The sequence below is a fragment of the Lepus europaeus genome, chromosome 17 (genome assembly GCF_033115175.1).
Source record: "Lepus europaeus isolate LE1 chromosome 17, mLepTim1.pri, whole genome shotgun sequence".
Classification (NCBI taxonomy): Eukaryota; Metazoa; Chordata; class Mammalia; order Lagomorpha; family Leporidae; genus Lepus; species Lepus europaeus.
Window position 1 is genome coordinate 39,886,326 of NC_084843.1, and position 17,599 is coordinate 39,903,924.

At 42.1% G+C, this 17,599-nt stretch overlaps 1 protein-coding gene across 4 annotated transcripts in view; it reads right to left on the bottom strand.

Annotated features, from left to right (window-relative positions):
* Window positions 1-4,872: 4,872 nt before the first annotated feature.
* Window positions 4,873-17,599, bottom strand: part of STAMBPL1 (STAM binding protein like 1) — a 53,198-nt gene continuing 40,471 nt past the window's right edge. For 2 of the 4 annotated variants that reach the window (XM_062214783.1, XM_062214784.1), the window contains exons 7-11: window positions 16,488-16,612; window positions 14,076-14,213; window positions 8,810-8,922; window positions 8,057-8,156; window positions 4,873-6,770 (exon numbers count right to left, since the gene is read on the bottom strand). In XM_062214783.1, coding sequence (XP_062070767.1) covers window positions 6,714-6,770; window positions 8,057-8,156; window positions 8,810-8,922; window positions 14,076-14,213; window positions 16,488-16,612 — 533 coding nt within the window. In that variant the 3' untranslated portion in view covers window positions 4,873-6,713. The remainder of the gene's footprint in view (window positions 6,771-8,056; window positions 8,157-8,809; window positions 8,923-14,075; window positions 14,214-16,487; window positions 16,613-17,599) is intronic. The other 2 variants (XR_009868337.1, XM_062214785.1) reach the window with 2 other exon arrangements.

A 17,599-nucleotide genomic window follows, 5' to 3' on the forward strand; every position in this document is an offset into this window, starting at 1 on the left:
GTGATTTCTAATATATAAAGTATGACTTTTATATAACCTATTTGTAAAGCTATAGTTTTAAGCTCTTTTTTTAAAAAACGCACACTGAGAAACACTGCTGCAAAATCTCTCTCCACACCTGGGCCATCTGTTTCTTCTCTTCTGAGCAGTCTGTCCCTCCGGAAGGGACACGAGGGAGATGTTCACACCAGACAGGCTGGGAGGGTGAGCCATGCTTTCCAAGGACCACCGGCGTCAACTCTCTCCTTTGTTCTGTGTGGGGAATCTACCACAAGCTCATGAGGAGGCTGAGGTTGTTCTAGAAACACAACCACACAGGGGATACCAGCTTGAATTATCCCTTACCATTTGGCCTGGGAGGTACAAAGATATAAAAACATGCCTCAGTGTCAGGGCACTTTTCTGCCCTGGTAGTGGAGCATGCGCAGTGACTCCTCAGCTGGGAGCCACTTGTCCTCTGGTTTGTGAATGTCCAAGTAGGGTCAGCAGCCACAGGTCAGCCTGAAGCAGGAGGGGACTCTGCCTTTGGCAACACTGCACCGTAGAGCCCTGGTGCCCAGGATTTAGTGCCTGTTTGGTCTAGGAAACCCAAGCTTCCCTGGTCTTCTCTGGTCTTATAGCTGATTGGGATGGCTACTGCCGGTAAGAAGAGCTGACTTGTCCTGGGTGCCTGCCACAAGCAGGTCTTGCACCAAGCTCAGTGTTCAGACCTCTTATCCTACAGTCACCCCGTGGATTTGGTGTGGTTACTGCCTCTTAACATGTCACTGCAGCTCTTTGTGGTTAAGGAGTCCCACCCAATGCCATGGTACTGGCAACAGTGGCATGAGCTTGCTACTACTTGAACCTGGTTCCACATGCTTATTCTCGGTCTCAGCTATGAGGCCAGTATTTCTTGAGGAATGCGTCACACAGTTCAACTTCACAGAGGACTAACTGTACATGGCAGATGGATGGTCACATACAGTGCCTACGGAGCTAGAACCTCTGGAGCTGAGGCCAGGAACTTGAGTTTAAAACAGATTTCCCCAGTGATTGCTTGTGCACATGAAAATTGGAAAGCCACTGTAATGTGACTAAGGAAATTTTCCAACTGAAAACTCATGTTAAGCTAACTAGGGAAAGCCATTCCATACCCAGTAGAGTTAAAGTCATAGATTAGCGGACACATTCTTGGGAAAAGATCGCTTCCATAATTAGACAAAAATCACTGGCCACTGCCGTCATCACTACAGGGTTTACTTGAGGTAAAACAGGTTCGTCGTGCTGGTGGGCTTCACATTTACCATCCGGGGGCACAGGCTCGCCAGTAAAGGAGTGGGAGCTTGGCCAGGCCTCTGGTGAACACAGGCAAATCCAGTGGCAAGAATCAGGAAAACCAGTGCATGTGCGTTGGTGCAATCTCAGTCCCCGTGAGCCAGCAGCTGCAGTGCGTGAATGCCCTCCCTTCAGCCGTGGAGCTCTGGTGCTTCTCCTGGTTCTCATGACTGAGGGCTGGGCTTTCCACAGGTGGCAGAGTCCCCTTGATGAGATTCACAGGGACAGTCACAACCTGTGAGCTGGTGGCCTTCTTGATCCTCTTCTCTCCCCTAGCAAGAGCAAACCAGGCTCTCAATGGGTGGGACCATCCCTCTGTTATGACCACTGATTTTCCCATAACAGGCATTTGAAACTCTAGAAAAGGACACAAGTTTCTAATAGCATTAGTTTACATCATGTGGCCTTTGCTGTGATTACATCGTGGGAAGAAGCCTTAGAAGTGGGTCTCTGTTGCCACTGCAGCACCATTTGTGCAGCCTAAAAATTCTCCTTAGTAGAATTTTCAACTCAGAACAGCCTGAATTTCTGATGGCAGAGGAAGGAGGCTGTCTGGGCCAATACACTCGGTCTGCCCAGAAGCCACTGCTGTAGCTGAGCTTATGCGAAAGATGCGACACAAAAGAAGGAACAGGACAGCCTGAGACATGGTTCTGCATCAGAGTATGATAACCAGATGTTCTTGTAATGGTTGTTTCTCGGTGAGCCGGATCAGTTTAGCAATGATTGGAGAGTGCTATGAGCTAGAACAGAGAGGTGTGGAGGATGTAAAGGAGAGAAGGCAAGGTTCTGTCCGGACGGAGCTTACCCTCCAGGGGGGAAGCAGACATCAAGCCAATAGGAAGCACTGTAAGGATTTCAGGAGAACTATGTGGGGACGCTCTTCTAACCTGAGCCAGGGGCTCAAGAGAGGCCTCGCTTGGGAAACTCTAGTGCTGAAGAAGAGGTTGGAAAACTAAGCATTAAGAAGGGGTGGGGAGAAGGATTAGGAGGCCTGAAGTGGGGCATGGAAATTGGCATGTACAAGGGAGTTGTTTGGGCAGAAGTCCAGAAAGTGCTGCACTCTGCATGCAACCAGAAAGAGAACCCCACAGAATCAGACTACACATCTCATAGTCCTGACAAGTATGACTGGAGCAGAACAATTTTCCAGGATAGGATTTGCAACACTGGCTCTGTCTTGAAATGAGACGCCAATTGCAAGCAATGAAAGAAATTGTGAGTGAAATGTCTGATTAATTTGTCACTCTCAAGCACTTGGCTCTTTAGGTTAAATTCTTCATTCCATGTCAGGGAAAAGAATGAACACCACCAGCTCTCACTCTAATCTATTCATGGTAGCTAAAGCTATTCCAATGTTCCCTCACAGAAGGGCTGACAGGAATCCACTACACTGAGAACTGGGGATGAAGCAGACTACTACATAGTGTAGTTAATGACAACTTGTTAGAGGTTCAGGTATTCTTAAGGCAGATTTACCCTCTTTGGAGAAAAACATGAGTTACTGTAGACACATCAAACCAAGAGATATATTCTTTGACCTGGTTTCTGTTTATTTCCTTCCACAAATGTCTTTAATTATGAACTTATTCCTCCATCTCTTCACACATCAGTGGTTTCTTCCCCTTCTTTAGCTATACCTACACAGGCGATAGCTCCCTAAAAAAACTGTCCTAAAATCACTTCATTTCAGGCTACCTTTACAAAATGATATCACCTACTCAGACAAAAGTACTTTAGGCAGGTAAATTCTATCCTTAAAATAATAATCAGCCCTTGATCTCAAAAAAATAAAAGCCTGAGATTTCAGACGGATGCTCCAGTGTTGTCTTCTCTCTCGTGAATGCACAAGTGTGAGTGCACTGAGTCTACTGGAACACACAGTCGTAGTTTAAAATGTGTTCTCGTGGCTTTCACTGGGTGTTCTCTTTCATACATTTCTAATCCCATCCTCCGAAAGGGACTGTCCTTGATGACATCCAATTCTCCTAAACCTGATGGCAGTGAACTTGATAAAGGTCTGCGCCGAGTACCCTGAAACAGTGAGCCTGATAAAAGTGAGCAAGCTCTGGATGCCTCAGATACATCTTCATCATCATCACCTCTATTTCAGGATTAAAATTCCACTTTGAAAGAATTAAGCTTATCATGTGATGTTCTGTCAAAGCATGATCTCACGTCTACTAGGACGGCTACAGTAAAATAAGTAGAAAAGAAGTATTGGTGGGGCCGGCACTGTGGCGCAGCGGGTTAACGCCCTGGCCTGAAGCACCGGCATCCCATATGGGCACTGGTCCTAGTCCCAGCTGTTCCTCTTTCAACCCAGCTCTCTGCTGTGGCCCGAGAGTGCAGTGGAGGATGGCCCAGGTCCTTGGGCCCCTGCACCCGCGTGGGAGACCCAGAAGAAGCTCCTGGCTTCGGATCAGTGCAGCTCTGGCTGTTGTGGCCATCTGGGGTGTGAACCATCTCTGCCTCTCCTCTCTCTGTGTAACTCTTTCAAACAAATAAATCTTTAAAAAAAAAAAAAAGAAGTATTGATAAGGTTGTGGAACAATTGGAACCTTTGTACTTGGCAGGCAGGAACTTAAAATGGTTCAGCTGCTACAGAAAACAGGAGATCCTGCAAAATGTTAAATACAGAGTTACCATATGGCCCTGTAATTCCATTTCTAGGTTTACATTCAAAAGACTTGAAAACAAGTACTAAAATGACTACATGTTTATGTAAGTTTATAGCACTCCTATTTATGCCCAAATGTCCACCAGCTGACAAATGGACAAGCACAATGTGATATCAACATGCAAAGGGACATTAGCCATAAAAAAGAATACAGGACTGACACACACTACAACTTGGGGGAACCTTCAAAACCTATGCTAAGAGAAAGATACCAGACAACATGGGTCACATATTGTGTGATTCCATTTACATGAAATATCTAGGATACTATAGATAGATAAATCCATAATGATAGAATGCAGAGTCATGGTTGTCCAGGGCTGGGAGCAGAGAGAAGAGCGGAACAGGGAGAAAGCGCTTAATGAGTAAAGGATTTTCCTCTGCAGTGATGGACATGTTTCAGAGCTAGATAGAAGTTGTGTTTCCAACAACACTGTGGACTTACTACATGCCACTAAACTGTCCATTTTATTTATTTTGTAAAGATTTATTGTATTTGAAAGGCAGAGCAACAGAAAGGGATCTTCCAACCTCTTGTTCATTTCCCAAATGATTGCAGCAGCCAGCTCTGTGTCGGGCTGAAGCCTGGAGCTAGAAACCACATCTTAGTCTCTTCAGTGGGTGGCAGGGGCCCAAGAACTTTGGCCCTCATCACCCAAGGCACAATTAGCAGGAACGTGGATCAGAAGCCACAATTTGAACAAGCACTCCAATACAGAGTGCTGGAATCCCAAGTGGTTGTTTAACCTGCTGTACTACAACACTGGCCTCATAAATTCTTAATTTTAAAATGATTAACTTTACACTATGTGAATTTTACTTCAACAAATAATGTTTTAAACTAAAAAAATACAAAATAATGCATTGCCCTGGAAATCAGTGCTGAAATTTTATTGCTGAAAGGAGTTTTCTAAATCACTTAGTTCACAAATCATTTCTGTAGGTAAAGTCACTAAATTTCCCACAGGAACAGAGCAGGTATCTTCCAGTTGTTTGTTTTTCTCTCTTTGTTCATTGGCCTTTACATGGGAAGAGAACAGAACTCATTTTTGGAGCCACTTGTAAACACATTATCTCCTAGAAAAATACAGAGAGGAAATTTTGAATGTTGTCTTCAGACTTGGGAATATGGATTCACCATTCATTCCACTGGGACATCCAGAACCACCCAATGACTAATCTGAGCAAATACCTTTGGTTTTTCACTCTCAACTCTTGTTTACCTGACATAGATTGGTAAACAATTCTGCTTGATGAAGAGGGAAACTCTAAGTATTTCCATTTGGGTTTAGAAGGTCTCATGGCCTGGATAGTGCCAAGGCATTTACTTCAAAAGAAAACTTTCAATAAGGCCAGTCTGCAAGACTCTTAGCCTACTTGCCCTTCTCTGGGGTCCTTCTCTGTTTTTCTCTCATTCTCTGTTCGTCCTACCCCTACTCTGAGTTCTGACAAGCCACACTGACACACCATTAGAGGATAATAAACTTCCTTCCTAAATTGTGTTCCCTCTCCTGGATTTCTTCATGTTTTCCATTTCTCTGGCTTTTCTTTGATTATTCAAACAAATTCAGGAATATAGTTTTTATGAATTCCTTTAAATATAAAAATAGCACTGGGCATTTGGTGTGCAGTTAAGTCTTCATTTGGGACACCTGCATCCCATATTGGAGTGCCTGATTTAAGTCCTGGCTCTGCTTCTGATTCAGCCTCCTGCTAACGTGCACACTTTGGAGACAGCAGGTGACGGCTCAACTAACCGAGTCTCTGCCACCCCCAAGAGATGCTGCAATGGAGCTCCAGGCTCCTGACTTCAGCATGGTTCAGTCTCAGCTGATGCAGGCATTTGAGGATTGAACCAGCAGATGGAGGATCTCTGTATGTCTCTCTGCCTTTTAAATAAAAGGAAAAGAAATAATTAACTATAAAAATATTATAACATTTATTACATTATAATCATAAAGCAACATTATCAAAATATATAACTTTCATTTTAAAAAACCTTTTCTTCCCAGAAGACTGTTCTTCCATAAGTTGAAATGTATTACCTAGTGTGACTTATCAACTGGCAGTTCTTTTTGAAAATTGAGCCTTGTTTTATTCCTCTCTCAATTATCTCTGTTTCTAGTTTTCGTGACTCATCTGCTGCTCCAGGCCCTCTGACACCTGATCCCTGAGTCAAACCCTGCTGTTCCTATGAATCTCTATGATACACCCAGCCTGGGGTTTGTCAACACTGAAAGCACAGGATGGACTCCACCCATCGCAGTCACTCCCTCCTCTCACACAGGAAACTGCTTACCTTCTCACACAGGGAAAGGCTGTAGTAAGAACATCAGATTACCAGTATTCAGAGTTTCTTGCTTGGAAATACATTTTACATGAATGAACAAAAATACCGTGAAACATCTGAAGCTCCTAGACCATATGCAGAGACTTCTGTATCAGATATATATTGTTTGCAGCACAATTTATTATCAGGTTGTAGGATTTGGGCACACTGATAGGTACTGATTTTATACCATGTGACCTCTCTTGAGACAGAGAAAGCCCAAAAGAAAACATCAAAATATGCAAGAGCAATAAATATCAAACTTTCTGATCTAAAATGTATAAATATAAAATAGCAGTCATTTCTGGAAACATCTTAAGAAAATCCAGCAACCATATGTCCATGGGGCAGAAGTAAGGTGTTGATGGTGCTTATGTTCAGAACACATCACCTCAGATCCAACACAATTATTTTGATGTCCTTTACCAGCACATGTTTGCATATCTAGGAAAGAAAAAAAATGGTTTTACATAATAGTTTAAATATGATTCTCTTTAGGGAGGGAGTGTAGATTTCCTATTATATATTTTTTCTAATTTTAAACAGATTTCTAACCAGAGCAAGTGCAGTCACCTTTATTCATTTTCTTTTCTTTTTTTTTTTTTTTAGATTTATTTTATTTATTTGAAAGACAGAGTTACACAGAGAGATAGAGCCAGAGAGAGAGAATCTTTCATCCACTGCTTCACTCCGAAATGGCCACAACTGCTGGAGCTGAGCTGATCTGAAGCCAGGAGCCAGGAGCTTCTTCCAGGTCTCCCACATGGGTGCAGGGGCCCAAGGACTTGGGCCATCTCCTATTGCTTTCCCAGGCCATAGCAGAGCACTGGATCGGAAATGGAGTGGCCAGGACTTGAACCAGCACCCACGTGGTACTTTAACCCACTGTACCACAGCGCCGACCCCCTTTATTCATTTTCAACAAGAGAATACTTACTGAGGTTTCCAGGTAACTCCCATTTTAAATAAATTCTAACTTCAAAATATTAATGTTAAAGCCACAGAACCTCCAAGCAAACAGTTAGAAAAAGTATAGTTAGGGGCCAGCATTGTGACTCAATGGTTTAAGTCACTGCCTGCAATGCCAGCACCCCATATGAGTGATGGTTCTTCTGGCTGCTCCACTTCTCAGCTAGCTTCCTGCTAATCCTTCTGAAAAGAAAGCAGAAGATAACCAAGTGCTTGGGTGCCTGCCAACCATATGGGAGATCTGGATGGAGTTCCAGGATCCTGGCTTTGGCTTGGCTCTGCCCCAGGCATTGTAGCTATTTAGGAGGTGAACCAGTGGATGGAAGAGCACACATATATACTCTCTCTGTGTAACTCTTTCAAATAAATAAATATTTTCAAAAATGTGGTTAAATTTGGGCTATCAAAACTAATCAAAAATATGATTTCAGTTTTTACTGAATCTTTATAAAAAATTAATTCTACTACATCAAGCACAAAGAATTCATGAGATATTCATTATCATTTTCTCTAATAATTATTTGCTTCTTTGGGCTCTGCAGAAAACTTCAGTATCATATAAATATGTAAGGAGAAAGGTAAATTTATGCATAATCAACTTTACTACAGAAATACTCACATTTCCTTTGAAGTAAAATACTAGTGAGAAGAATTCAGATACTACTCACAAAGAGTCATTAATTTCCTGAGAGTAAAACCCCATGTCAGACTGCTCCTCCTATAAAAGGGAGGGAGGCAGTGAAAAATAAGTATCTACTCACACTGAACAGCCTGGGGTCCTTGGTGTGTGGATGAAAGCCCTTCTTTTTACAAGCAGAAACCTCAAGCATACCAGCATTGGTGAGCCTGAAGATGCCAGTGCTGCATTGCAGGGAGAAAGAAGGTGGAGAAATTAAGGGTCACCTGGGCTTCCCAGTGTACACATTCCTCAAATGGGATCAAGAATTCATAAACTAGGGCCTCACATTGATTTTTATTAAAAAACCAATCTTTTGATGACAGGTCTGGAAGACAGAAACCCAAAAGGAAGCATCATCTTGTCTCCAAGTACCTGCAGGACCATAATAGGAAGGAGGCAGCTGAGCTATCATTGACAGACCACAGAGGAGGTGTTGAGACCCCCCAGGGGAAATGACATAGGACAGCTATTTCTAATTTTTCCAATAATGTTAATACTGTTTATAGCAACTGCAAATGTTTACCGAGTGCTTGCTGTGGTGCCAGGCCCCAAGCTAAGCACTTATACTATCTAACTTAATGTTCACATCAACCCAAGATGGGCAGATGTCAAGGAGGAGGATGCTGGGGATCACAGTGGTCAAGAATCCTGCTCAAAGCATGAAGGTATATGGCCGCTGGCCACCACCCCTCTCCTTTTCTCAAGGACATCCTGTGCCTGCTGACCCAAGTGCCACAACACAGTATATGGATGGGCACTCATGAACCCTGCAAGGCTCATGAAGCCTTCCTTGGACCACCCTCCCCCAACCACCACCACCAACAGCTACACTTACTCATTATGCTTTGGTGAACATACGATGGCAATAGCCTCTGGCAACATGAGCTGATAGGAGCAGTGAGTGTGAAGATCAACGCTGGATAAGAATGCAGTTTGGGTGGGATGTGTCTACAGAGAGAAAAGCGCACACTCTTACTAGGGTAGCTGAGATTTAGCCAAGGACACAGTTCATTTAAGACAAACGCCTATTTGTGTTTTTTTTTTTCTTCTTCTTCTTTTACCATCACTTATCATGGTTAAATAATAATTTTAAAAAATATTTTGCTGCCGGCGCCGCGGCTCACTAGGCTAATCCTCCGCCTTGCGGCGCCGGCACACCTGGTTCTAGTCCCGGTCGGGGCACCGATCCTGTCCCGGTTGCCCCTCTTCCAGGCCAGCTCTCTGCTGTGGCCAGGGAGTGCAGTGGAGGATGGCCCAAGTCCTTGGGCCCTGCATCCCATGGGAGACCAGGATAGGCACCTGGCTCCTGCCATCGGATCAGCGCGGTGCGCCGGCCGCAGCGTGCCTACCGCGGCGGCCATTGGAGGGTGAACCAACGGCAAAAAGGAAGACCTTTTTCTCTGTCTCTCTCTCTCTCACTGTCCACTCTGCCTGTCAAAAAAAAATATTTTGCTGTCATATTCCTTCCCTTTATGCATTTCCATTTATGTCTTTGGAATAACTATGACTTGAGAAGAGGTTCCTAGGAGTTTCAATGTACTTTCTTCTTGTTACAAAATAAAGAACCGGAAACTGATTTGCCACAGACTTTAAACAGATGTTCATTTAATCATTACAATTCACCTATGTGATACTAAGTTTATGATCTCAGCTTTACATCCAAGGATGCATGGTCAGATAGCTGATAAGGAGCAGAGGTCTGATTTGAAACCTGGAATGGAGATACCCACATACAAAACCTTGGGCAGGAAAATCAGGTTCTCACTAAATACATCATGTCATTGCGTACCCTTCTGTGGACTGTCATTCATCATAAATGGGAAAAAACGAGTCTCTTGAGTTGTTGAAGGTGTGTGGAACTCATCTTGCACAGTAACTAAATGATCACATGCTGAGCAGGATTGGGGAGATTATCAATGAAAAGAAATCTTTCAAGTTTCTGGCTACATACAAACTTGTTTAGGAGAGGTAAACTAGAAGTTCAAATTGAACATGAAAACTGCATGCATACATAGTGAATTAAAAATTCACATTAAACCTTAAATAGGAATGTGGCTGTTTTAACCATGAAACAAAGATCATTGTTACAGTCTGGATCTCAGCTCCATTACTCACTAGTTATGTGACACTGAAATTATTTAACATTTTCTTGCCCATTTCATTGTTTGTAAAACAGGCATAATTATCATCTTCTTCTTGGGATTGTTAAGAAGATTAAATGGGACAATTCATGCAAAATTCTCAGAACAGCACCTAAGGAATCAGTCATTAGCTGTTTTTCTTGCTGTTGTTATTTTACTGTTATCATTATTAACTAAAAGGCATAACAGGAAAATGCCTTTACACACAGTTGTGGTTGTTGGAGAAATGCAAGATTTTAAAACTGGTTTCTAGTTCCTTTAACAGAACAAAGCCAACATTAGCTGATTACTTACAGAAAAACATATGTTCTGCTATGAAAAAATAACTCTTCGTCTATAAAAACTTACATCAACAGAAGAATGGAAATTAACCTAACTTTGAAAGCCCAAATCTTTAGTAGGGGTGCAAGTAGAAGTGTCTGACAGCTTGTTATCTCTCACAGAATATACACTCTTAGTAAAACAGAGCTTTCCATGTCTTGCTGAGAACGTACGTTTTCAAAGGAAACACAGTACTGCGGAGGCAGCAAGCAGGTCGTCAAATAGACAAATCCCTCTGCTGTCAATTTACTGCAGACTGAATGCACACTGCATGATCTGAGCCCTGCATTTCTACGAGGAGAAATCACTTCCATTCTGAGGAGGATAGCTTTCTGGCACTCCTCACTCTGGAAATAACAATGATGATGATGACGACGACGACAACAACGTTAGATACCACTGACTGCAACTGAATAATGGATCAGACACTGCACTAAACCACTTTATGTGAATTTTATCCTTGAAGTCTCACAACAACAAGATGACCTTGGAGGTATCACATCCTCATTCTACAGATGAGAAAATGGAAGTAGGCAGGAAGGAGAGTAAGTCATTTGCTGAAGCTCATACAGCAAGTCACACCAAGAAGCTTAAATTCAAACCCAGGTCTCCCTGATTCTGATTCAGATCTTTTTCCCTATGACTAACTCACGTCTAAAAGAAGTAGCTCTGGAATTGTGGCTATTATTATGCTCAATAAAAAAATCACCTCCAAAACTCATTATAACCATTGAAGTGGTAAGTTTGTTTTATTTTAATTGAATCATAACAATTTTATACAGTGAAGTAAACTCAGCAGAAAGCAAGTCCTGGGATTCTATAATTATGTCAAAATCATTATTTAAATAAATTATTTCATGCATTTTACATACAGAAGGTCATTAAGGAAAACTAGTTTCTAACTTGGGAAATGTTCTATAAGATAAAGTAACACTGACTTATCAAGCAGCTGTGTAATTTCCGGGGCTGTCATTCTTAGTTTATGTTACTACATCTTTGATATAATTTGTTTTGCTTTAAAAGATATTCTTGTGGGGCCGGTATTGTGGCAGAATAAGCTGCTACCTGCAACACCAGCATCCCATATAGGTGCCAGTTTGAGTCCCAGTTGCTCCACTTCTGATCCAGTTCCTTGCTATTGTGCCTGGGAAAGCAGTGCAAGATGGCCCATGTCCTTAGGTCCCTGCCAACCATGTGGGAGACCCAGATGGAGTTTCAGGCTTCTGGCTTCGGCCTGGCCTACCCTAGGGCTATCGCAGCCATTTAGAGAATGAACCAGCTGATGGAAGATATTTGCCTCTCTTTCTCTCCCTCTCTCTCTAATTCTACCTTTCAAAAAAATAAAGTAAATCTTTTTAAAACATATATTCTTGTTACAGGTTCCATGTTAAGCTAAATAATGCCTTTAACATACAGCAATTTTGAAACATACTGTAAGGCATATTATTTACTGTTAGGTAAAGCAAATATTCATATCAATAGTTCAGAAAACTTCATTATACATGTAAATAATTTTTTGCATTTGAGAGGCAGTTTATACTTTTCAAAGGGCTTTCACACTTGTTATCCTGTTTATTGCTCACAAACCCTGAAAGGAGGGAAGACATTCATTAGCCTCACTCAGTGAGGGAACCTGGAAACAAGGTTAGGAATCCCAAGGGCACAATACTCTTAAATTACATGATACCAAATGCTGTGTGTGTGCATGCGTGTGCATGCGTGTGTGCGTGTGTGTGTGCACTCTGCCTCTATCCAATGCTTCTCTATTAAGCATTTATCATTCTCTAGGGGCTCCCAGAGTCCCCAGCATTTGCCCTGAAAATCCTGGCCTGCATCCCATGTGGGATGACATCAATATTTGCTATGGCGTGACAGTGTTCCCTCCAAAATTCATGTTGATGTATGATCCACAATGTTACAGTATTTAGAGGTATGGCCTTTCAGTGGTAATTAAACTGTGAGAGCTCCACCCCATGAATGGGATTAGTACCCTTATAAAAGAGCTCAAGGTTAAAGGGGGTGCCCTCTTGCCTCTCTGCCTTCTGCCAGGTAAAACACAGCAACACAGCACCATTTTGGAAGCAGAGAGCAACCCTTACTGGATGCCAATCCCATTGCTGGCATCTTTGACTTACCAACTCCAGAAGAGTAAGAAATGCATTTCCATTCTTTACTACAATTATAGGAAAAGTAGACCTTCATCACTAACAACAAAGCTGCAACTTTCCCAAGTCTCTAGAAAAATGGGTTAAGGAATTTGGACCTATCTCATTTAACATTCACTATCATAAGAAGTCTCCTATTACAGTTCTCACTTCCTAGATGATAAAGTTGATGTTCAGCTCAATTTTAAATCTTGCTAATGTTCCTACAGCAAATTCTTGGCCTAGCCGAGAGGTAAACTGGTGTCTGACTTGTAAGCCCTTTTCTGCCCCTGTGATGGGTTGTTGGGACCAACTCTTTTTTTTTTTTTTTTTTTTATTTGAAAGATGGAGTTACAGAGAGAGGCAGAGACAGAGAGAGGTCTTCCATCCACTGGTTCACTCCTCAGATGGCCATAATGGCCGGAGCTGCGCCAACCCAAAGCCAGGAGCCAGGAGCTTCCTCCAGGTATCCCACATGGGTGCAGGGGCCCAAGGACTTGGGCCATCTCCCACTGCTATCCCAGGCCATAGCAGAGAGCTGGATCGGAAGAAGAGCAGCCAGGACTAGAACTAGCCCATATGGGATGCTGGCGCTTCAGGCCAGGGCTTTAACCCGTTGCACCACAGCACCAGCCAGAACCAACTCTTTGTAGTGCTATCCCATTCCCCTACATTGCTACCTTTTATGCAATGATATATGTATAATCTTTGGCCTTCAGGGGTGAAGCAGGTTATGTATGCTATTTGTATACACAGACAGCTGTTTAAAAGAAACATCTTCATGGGCAGCACTGTGATGCAGCTGGTGAAGCTGCCACTTGTGATACTAGCATCCCATATCCAAGTGCTGGTGCAAGTTCCAGTTGCTCTGTGTGTGATCAGCTTCCTTCTAATGTGCCTGGGAATGCAGCAGAAGGTGGCCCAAGTACAAGTACACCAGCTCCTGCCATCCAGGTGAGAAACCAGGATGGAGTTCCTGGCTCCTGGCTTTGGCCTGCTCCAGACCTGGTTGTTGAAGATATTTGGGGAGTGAACCAGAAGATAGGAAATCTCTCTCAATTTCTGTCTTTCCATCTCTCTCCCTCTCTCTGTCACTTTGCCTTTCAAATAAATAAAGTTTTAAGAAAGAAACATCTTCAGAAATTTCTTTAAAAATCTTAATTAGACTTACAGTAAAGGGAAAGAGGACCTTAATGTAGTAAAATCAGTAACATCTGTCCAAGCCTCCAGCAGACTATGTAAAATCATCCACACAATTTTCAAATGTTTCTCTTAGCTTTGGATGGTACTAAGAAAGCATAAGATATGCCTCTACAAACTCAAATCTGTCAGATTTAGACACTGCCTAACATTGAAGTAAATGCTTTAATGTGATTACACTTAGGACACTTGAAAAAGTTAAAAACAAGAAATTATTTAAAGTAAGCTAAATTTCTTCAAAGAGGAAAAAAGAACATGTACAAAAATCACCTGAAACCCAAAAGGTCAAACGTACATGGATCCATCCCAGAGTGAGAAGGTCGTACTGATCCTGAACACTGAATAATTCTTCGACATTCTCCATGTCGCAATAGTCTGGCCCTGCAGACTGCTTTGGCACAATTACATGAGTAATCGTAAATTCATTATGTGTCTAAAAACAAACAGCAGAAAGAACAGCAAACATACAACAGGGGGAAAAAATGAAGTTCAGTGTTTTACTACAAGACTGACAGTAGCCCAACCACACTCATCATCATCACTCCCTAGCCCCCCCCACACACCCATCACTGTTCAATATCATTTTATTCAACACTAATGTCTCAAATATAAAAAGGTATTATTTATCAAATGTTTGAGAATCAATCGTTTGGAGCTTGAAACCTATCCTGCAAAAGAAACCCAATCATAAAAATAGAATCTGTAGGGGGAGAGATGGAAATTTAGTTAACAAATAATGCCATGACATATTAGATCTATAATGGAAAAGAGGCAAACGAAACAGCAGTCATTGCTTGGGAAGGGGAGAGAGTCATTAAATAATTCTGTGGTGAGGCGGGCGATGTGGCATAGTAGGTTAAGCCTTCGCCTGTGGAACTGGCATCCCATATAGGTGCCAGTTTGTCCTTGCTGCTCCACTTCCGATCCAGCTCCCTGCAAATGGCCTGGGAAAGCAGCAGAAGACAGCCCAAGTGCTTGGGCCCCTACACCCGCGTGGGAGACCTGGAAGAAGCTCCTGGCTCCTGGCTTTGGAATGTCCCAGCTCTGGCCATTGCAGCCATCTGGGGAGTGAACTAGTGGATCGAAGATCTCTGTCTCTCCCTTTCTCTGCCTATAACTCTGCCTCTCAAATAAATAAATAAATAAATAAAACTTTTTAAAAAAAATTGTGTGGTGCTACAGAAGGGCATCTGTAAGGGTTGTGGAGGTTGATGATCTCGTTTTTATTAATTATATTTAATTTCACTTCAACTCTTAATTAACTTTCTTCTAATATGAGAATTCACTAGGCTCTTCCACAATGCAGATAATGTTTAGTGTCTGCAACCAGATAGAGAAAGGAAAATCAAATGACTCCACTGACATAAAAGATAAGAAGTGAAGGGAAGAGGATTGTAAAGTGATCTTCAGTGAGGGGTTTGTTATGGTGAAGCAGTCTTTCCCCAGGACAGGCTCGCCTTGCCCACCCTGCCCCACACCATCCTCTCTCCAGCCCCAGGGACTTCCTACAAACAGAGCACTGCTCCTTACGCCTTGAGGGCAACTCTTCCTTCCAGCCTCCTCTTTCTTTCATGGCTGCTTTATGTGTTCTTCAGGCCTAACTTAAACACCAGTTCTCAGGGAACTTCTGGCCCCTTCTAGCCCCCACCCTCAGACTTGGTTAGGCTTCCCAGTTACACACTCCCATGATACCTTGTACTTCCAGTGAAAGCACTCAGTTAAACTTACAATTAACCTGTCTGGTTCTGGTAAAGACAAGCTCCAGGTAAGCAGGACTAGGGCTGTTGCAGGTGACGGAATGCCAACACCCAGCACAGTGCCCACGCATGCTCAGTGAATGCTTGTCCGATGAACAATGGGATCAGACTAAATTAGCCCTATGAGGTGGGGGAAGAAGCGTCAACAGCACACTGACTCCTGTGGGGCATCGAAGGTGACTGAAGGGGGAACCATTCTCCTACACCTGTCACCAGTAGCTTCCTCTCTCTCGAAGGGGAGATGGTGATGAAATGCTGGAATACAACAGCAGGTGTAATGAATAAAACATATTATTCAAGCTACATGTTGAGGACTGAAAATGTGCCTGGACTCTGAAAAACAGATATCCAAAAAAGACCTTGAGAGGTCACCTCCAAAGAAACACATTCATCTGCTTCAGGGAGGAAATTGCATGAATCTTCTGCCTTTGAGCTCTATCTTTCATAAGATACTTCTGATATAATCTTCCATAATTAACCGTGATCCATGCTTATAGATTTTAGTTTACTGAGATATTGCTTTACCCTAAAGAAAACAACAAAACCCTAGTTTTATTGCATGGGATATCTGAAAAAGGATGGTAAGATGATACTTGTCACAGGTAAAAATAGGCAGGAAGTTAGTTATAGGAATGTCTGTGAAACTAACAATTACAACAGCACTTGATTTAGCAAAGCAGAGGGATTTAAAAAGAAGATCTGTAATTTACCTAATTTTTCTAAACAAAGATTTAATCTATTGTTTGGTTGACTCTTTAAAACAAATTTTTATAATGTCCTTGAAATTTTGCAAATCCCTTTCAGAGGAATAATTTTGTTCATCGTGACCGTAATTTTATTAATCTATGTAAAATTAATTTCAGGATATTTGTAACTCTCAGCATGCTTTTCTTCCACTTGGTCTATCACAAGAAAGCTAATGCTCTTAAGACAGATGAAAAGGCCCATACCAGCTTTCCACAGAGGATGCCACAGGTTTCTATGCCTCGCATGGTATTGGATTCTGCCAGCTGCAGAAATTTATGGCAAAGATCTCTTGATAAAACTACACATCGCAGCCCTTCAACGACTAAATCTAAGAAACAGAGAAAGGAGAAGACACTAAGAAAATAAACTTTATAGCCTCTCTATAAAAACTGTTTTCAGCAGGCAATTGCAGTTAGATATAGATTCTTAACATGAAATCATAAAGAGGATAAAAATACATTTTGTGGAGTGGGAGTCTGATGTAGCAGTTAGGACACCTGTGTCCTGTATCAGGGTGCCTGGGTTCAAGCACCGGCTCTGGCTTCCAATTCCAGCTTCCTGCTAATGCACACCCTGGGAGGCAGCAGGTGAAGGCTTAAGTACTTGGGTCTCTGTCATCCACATGTGAGACCTGGAATGAATTCCTGACTCCTGGCTTTGGTCTGGCTCAAGCATGGCTACTGCAGGCATTTAGGGAATGATCCAGCCCATCAGAGCTCTCTTTTCTTTTCCGCTCAAATGAACTTAATAAATAATTTTTCAAAAATATATTTTTGCACAATTATTTCATAAAGAAATTAGAAAATGCAAGCATGCTTATGTTTGTACCTTGCATCAACTATTTACATGTGTGTGTATGCTTTCTTTTGTCATGAAGCAAATATACTCTTAAATATACAGGCTTACAGAATGCATTTCATATCCAGGAAAACACAGGGTATTCTTTATTGATTCTACCATTGTTACTTTTATCATTATGAAAGTCAGTGACCAGCATATGAAAGCACAAAAGTTTTTGAAAATAAGAAGTAACTTATAAAATGGCTACTCAATGTAACTGTTTTAAAATAAATGAGAACACAAATTCCATCTGACAGTGTCTGGCAGGAATAAACCCCTTTTTGATCTAAGAAACTTAGCAGCACTAATCCAGCAACAACACTAAGGAGCATAACTAGTGTATAAGATTCTCTCAGTCCAAGATAATGCTAACTACACTGAGCATAAACCTTTTATTGCTGGGCAAGGGTCTGAACAATTTTCTCAACATCTCTCAGCTCCAGGGTAAGTATTCACCTTTAAGATCTAGGTGCTT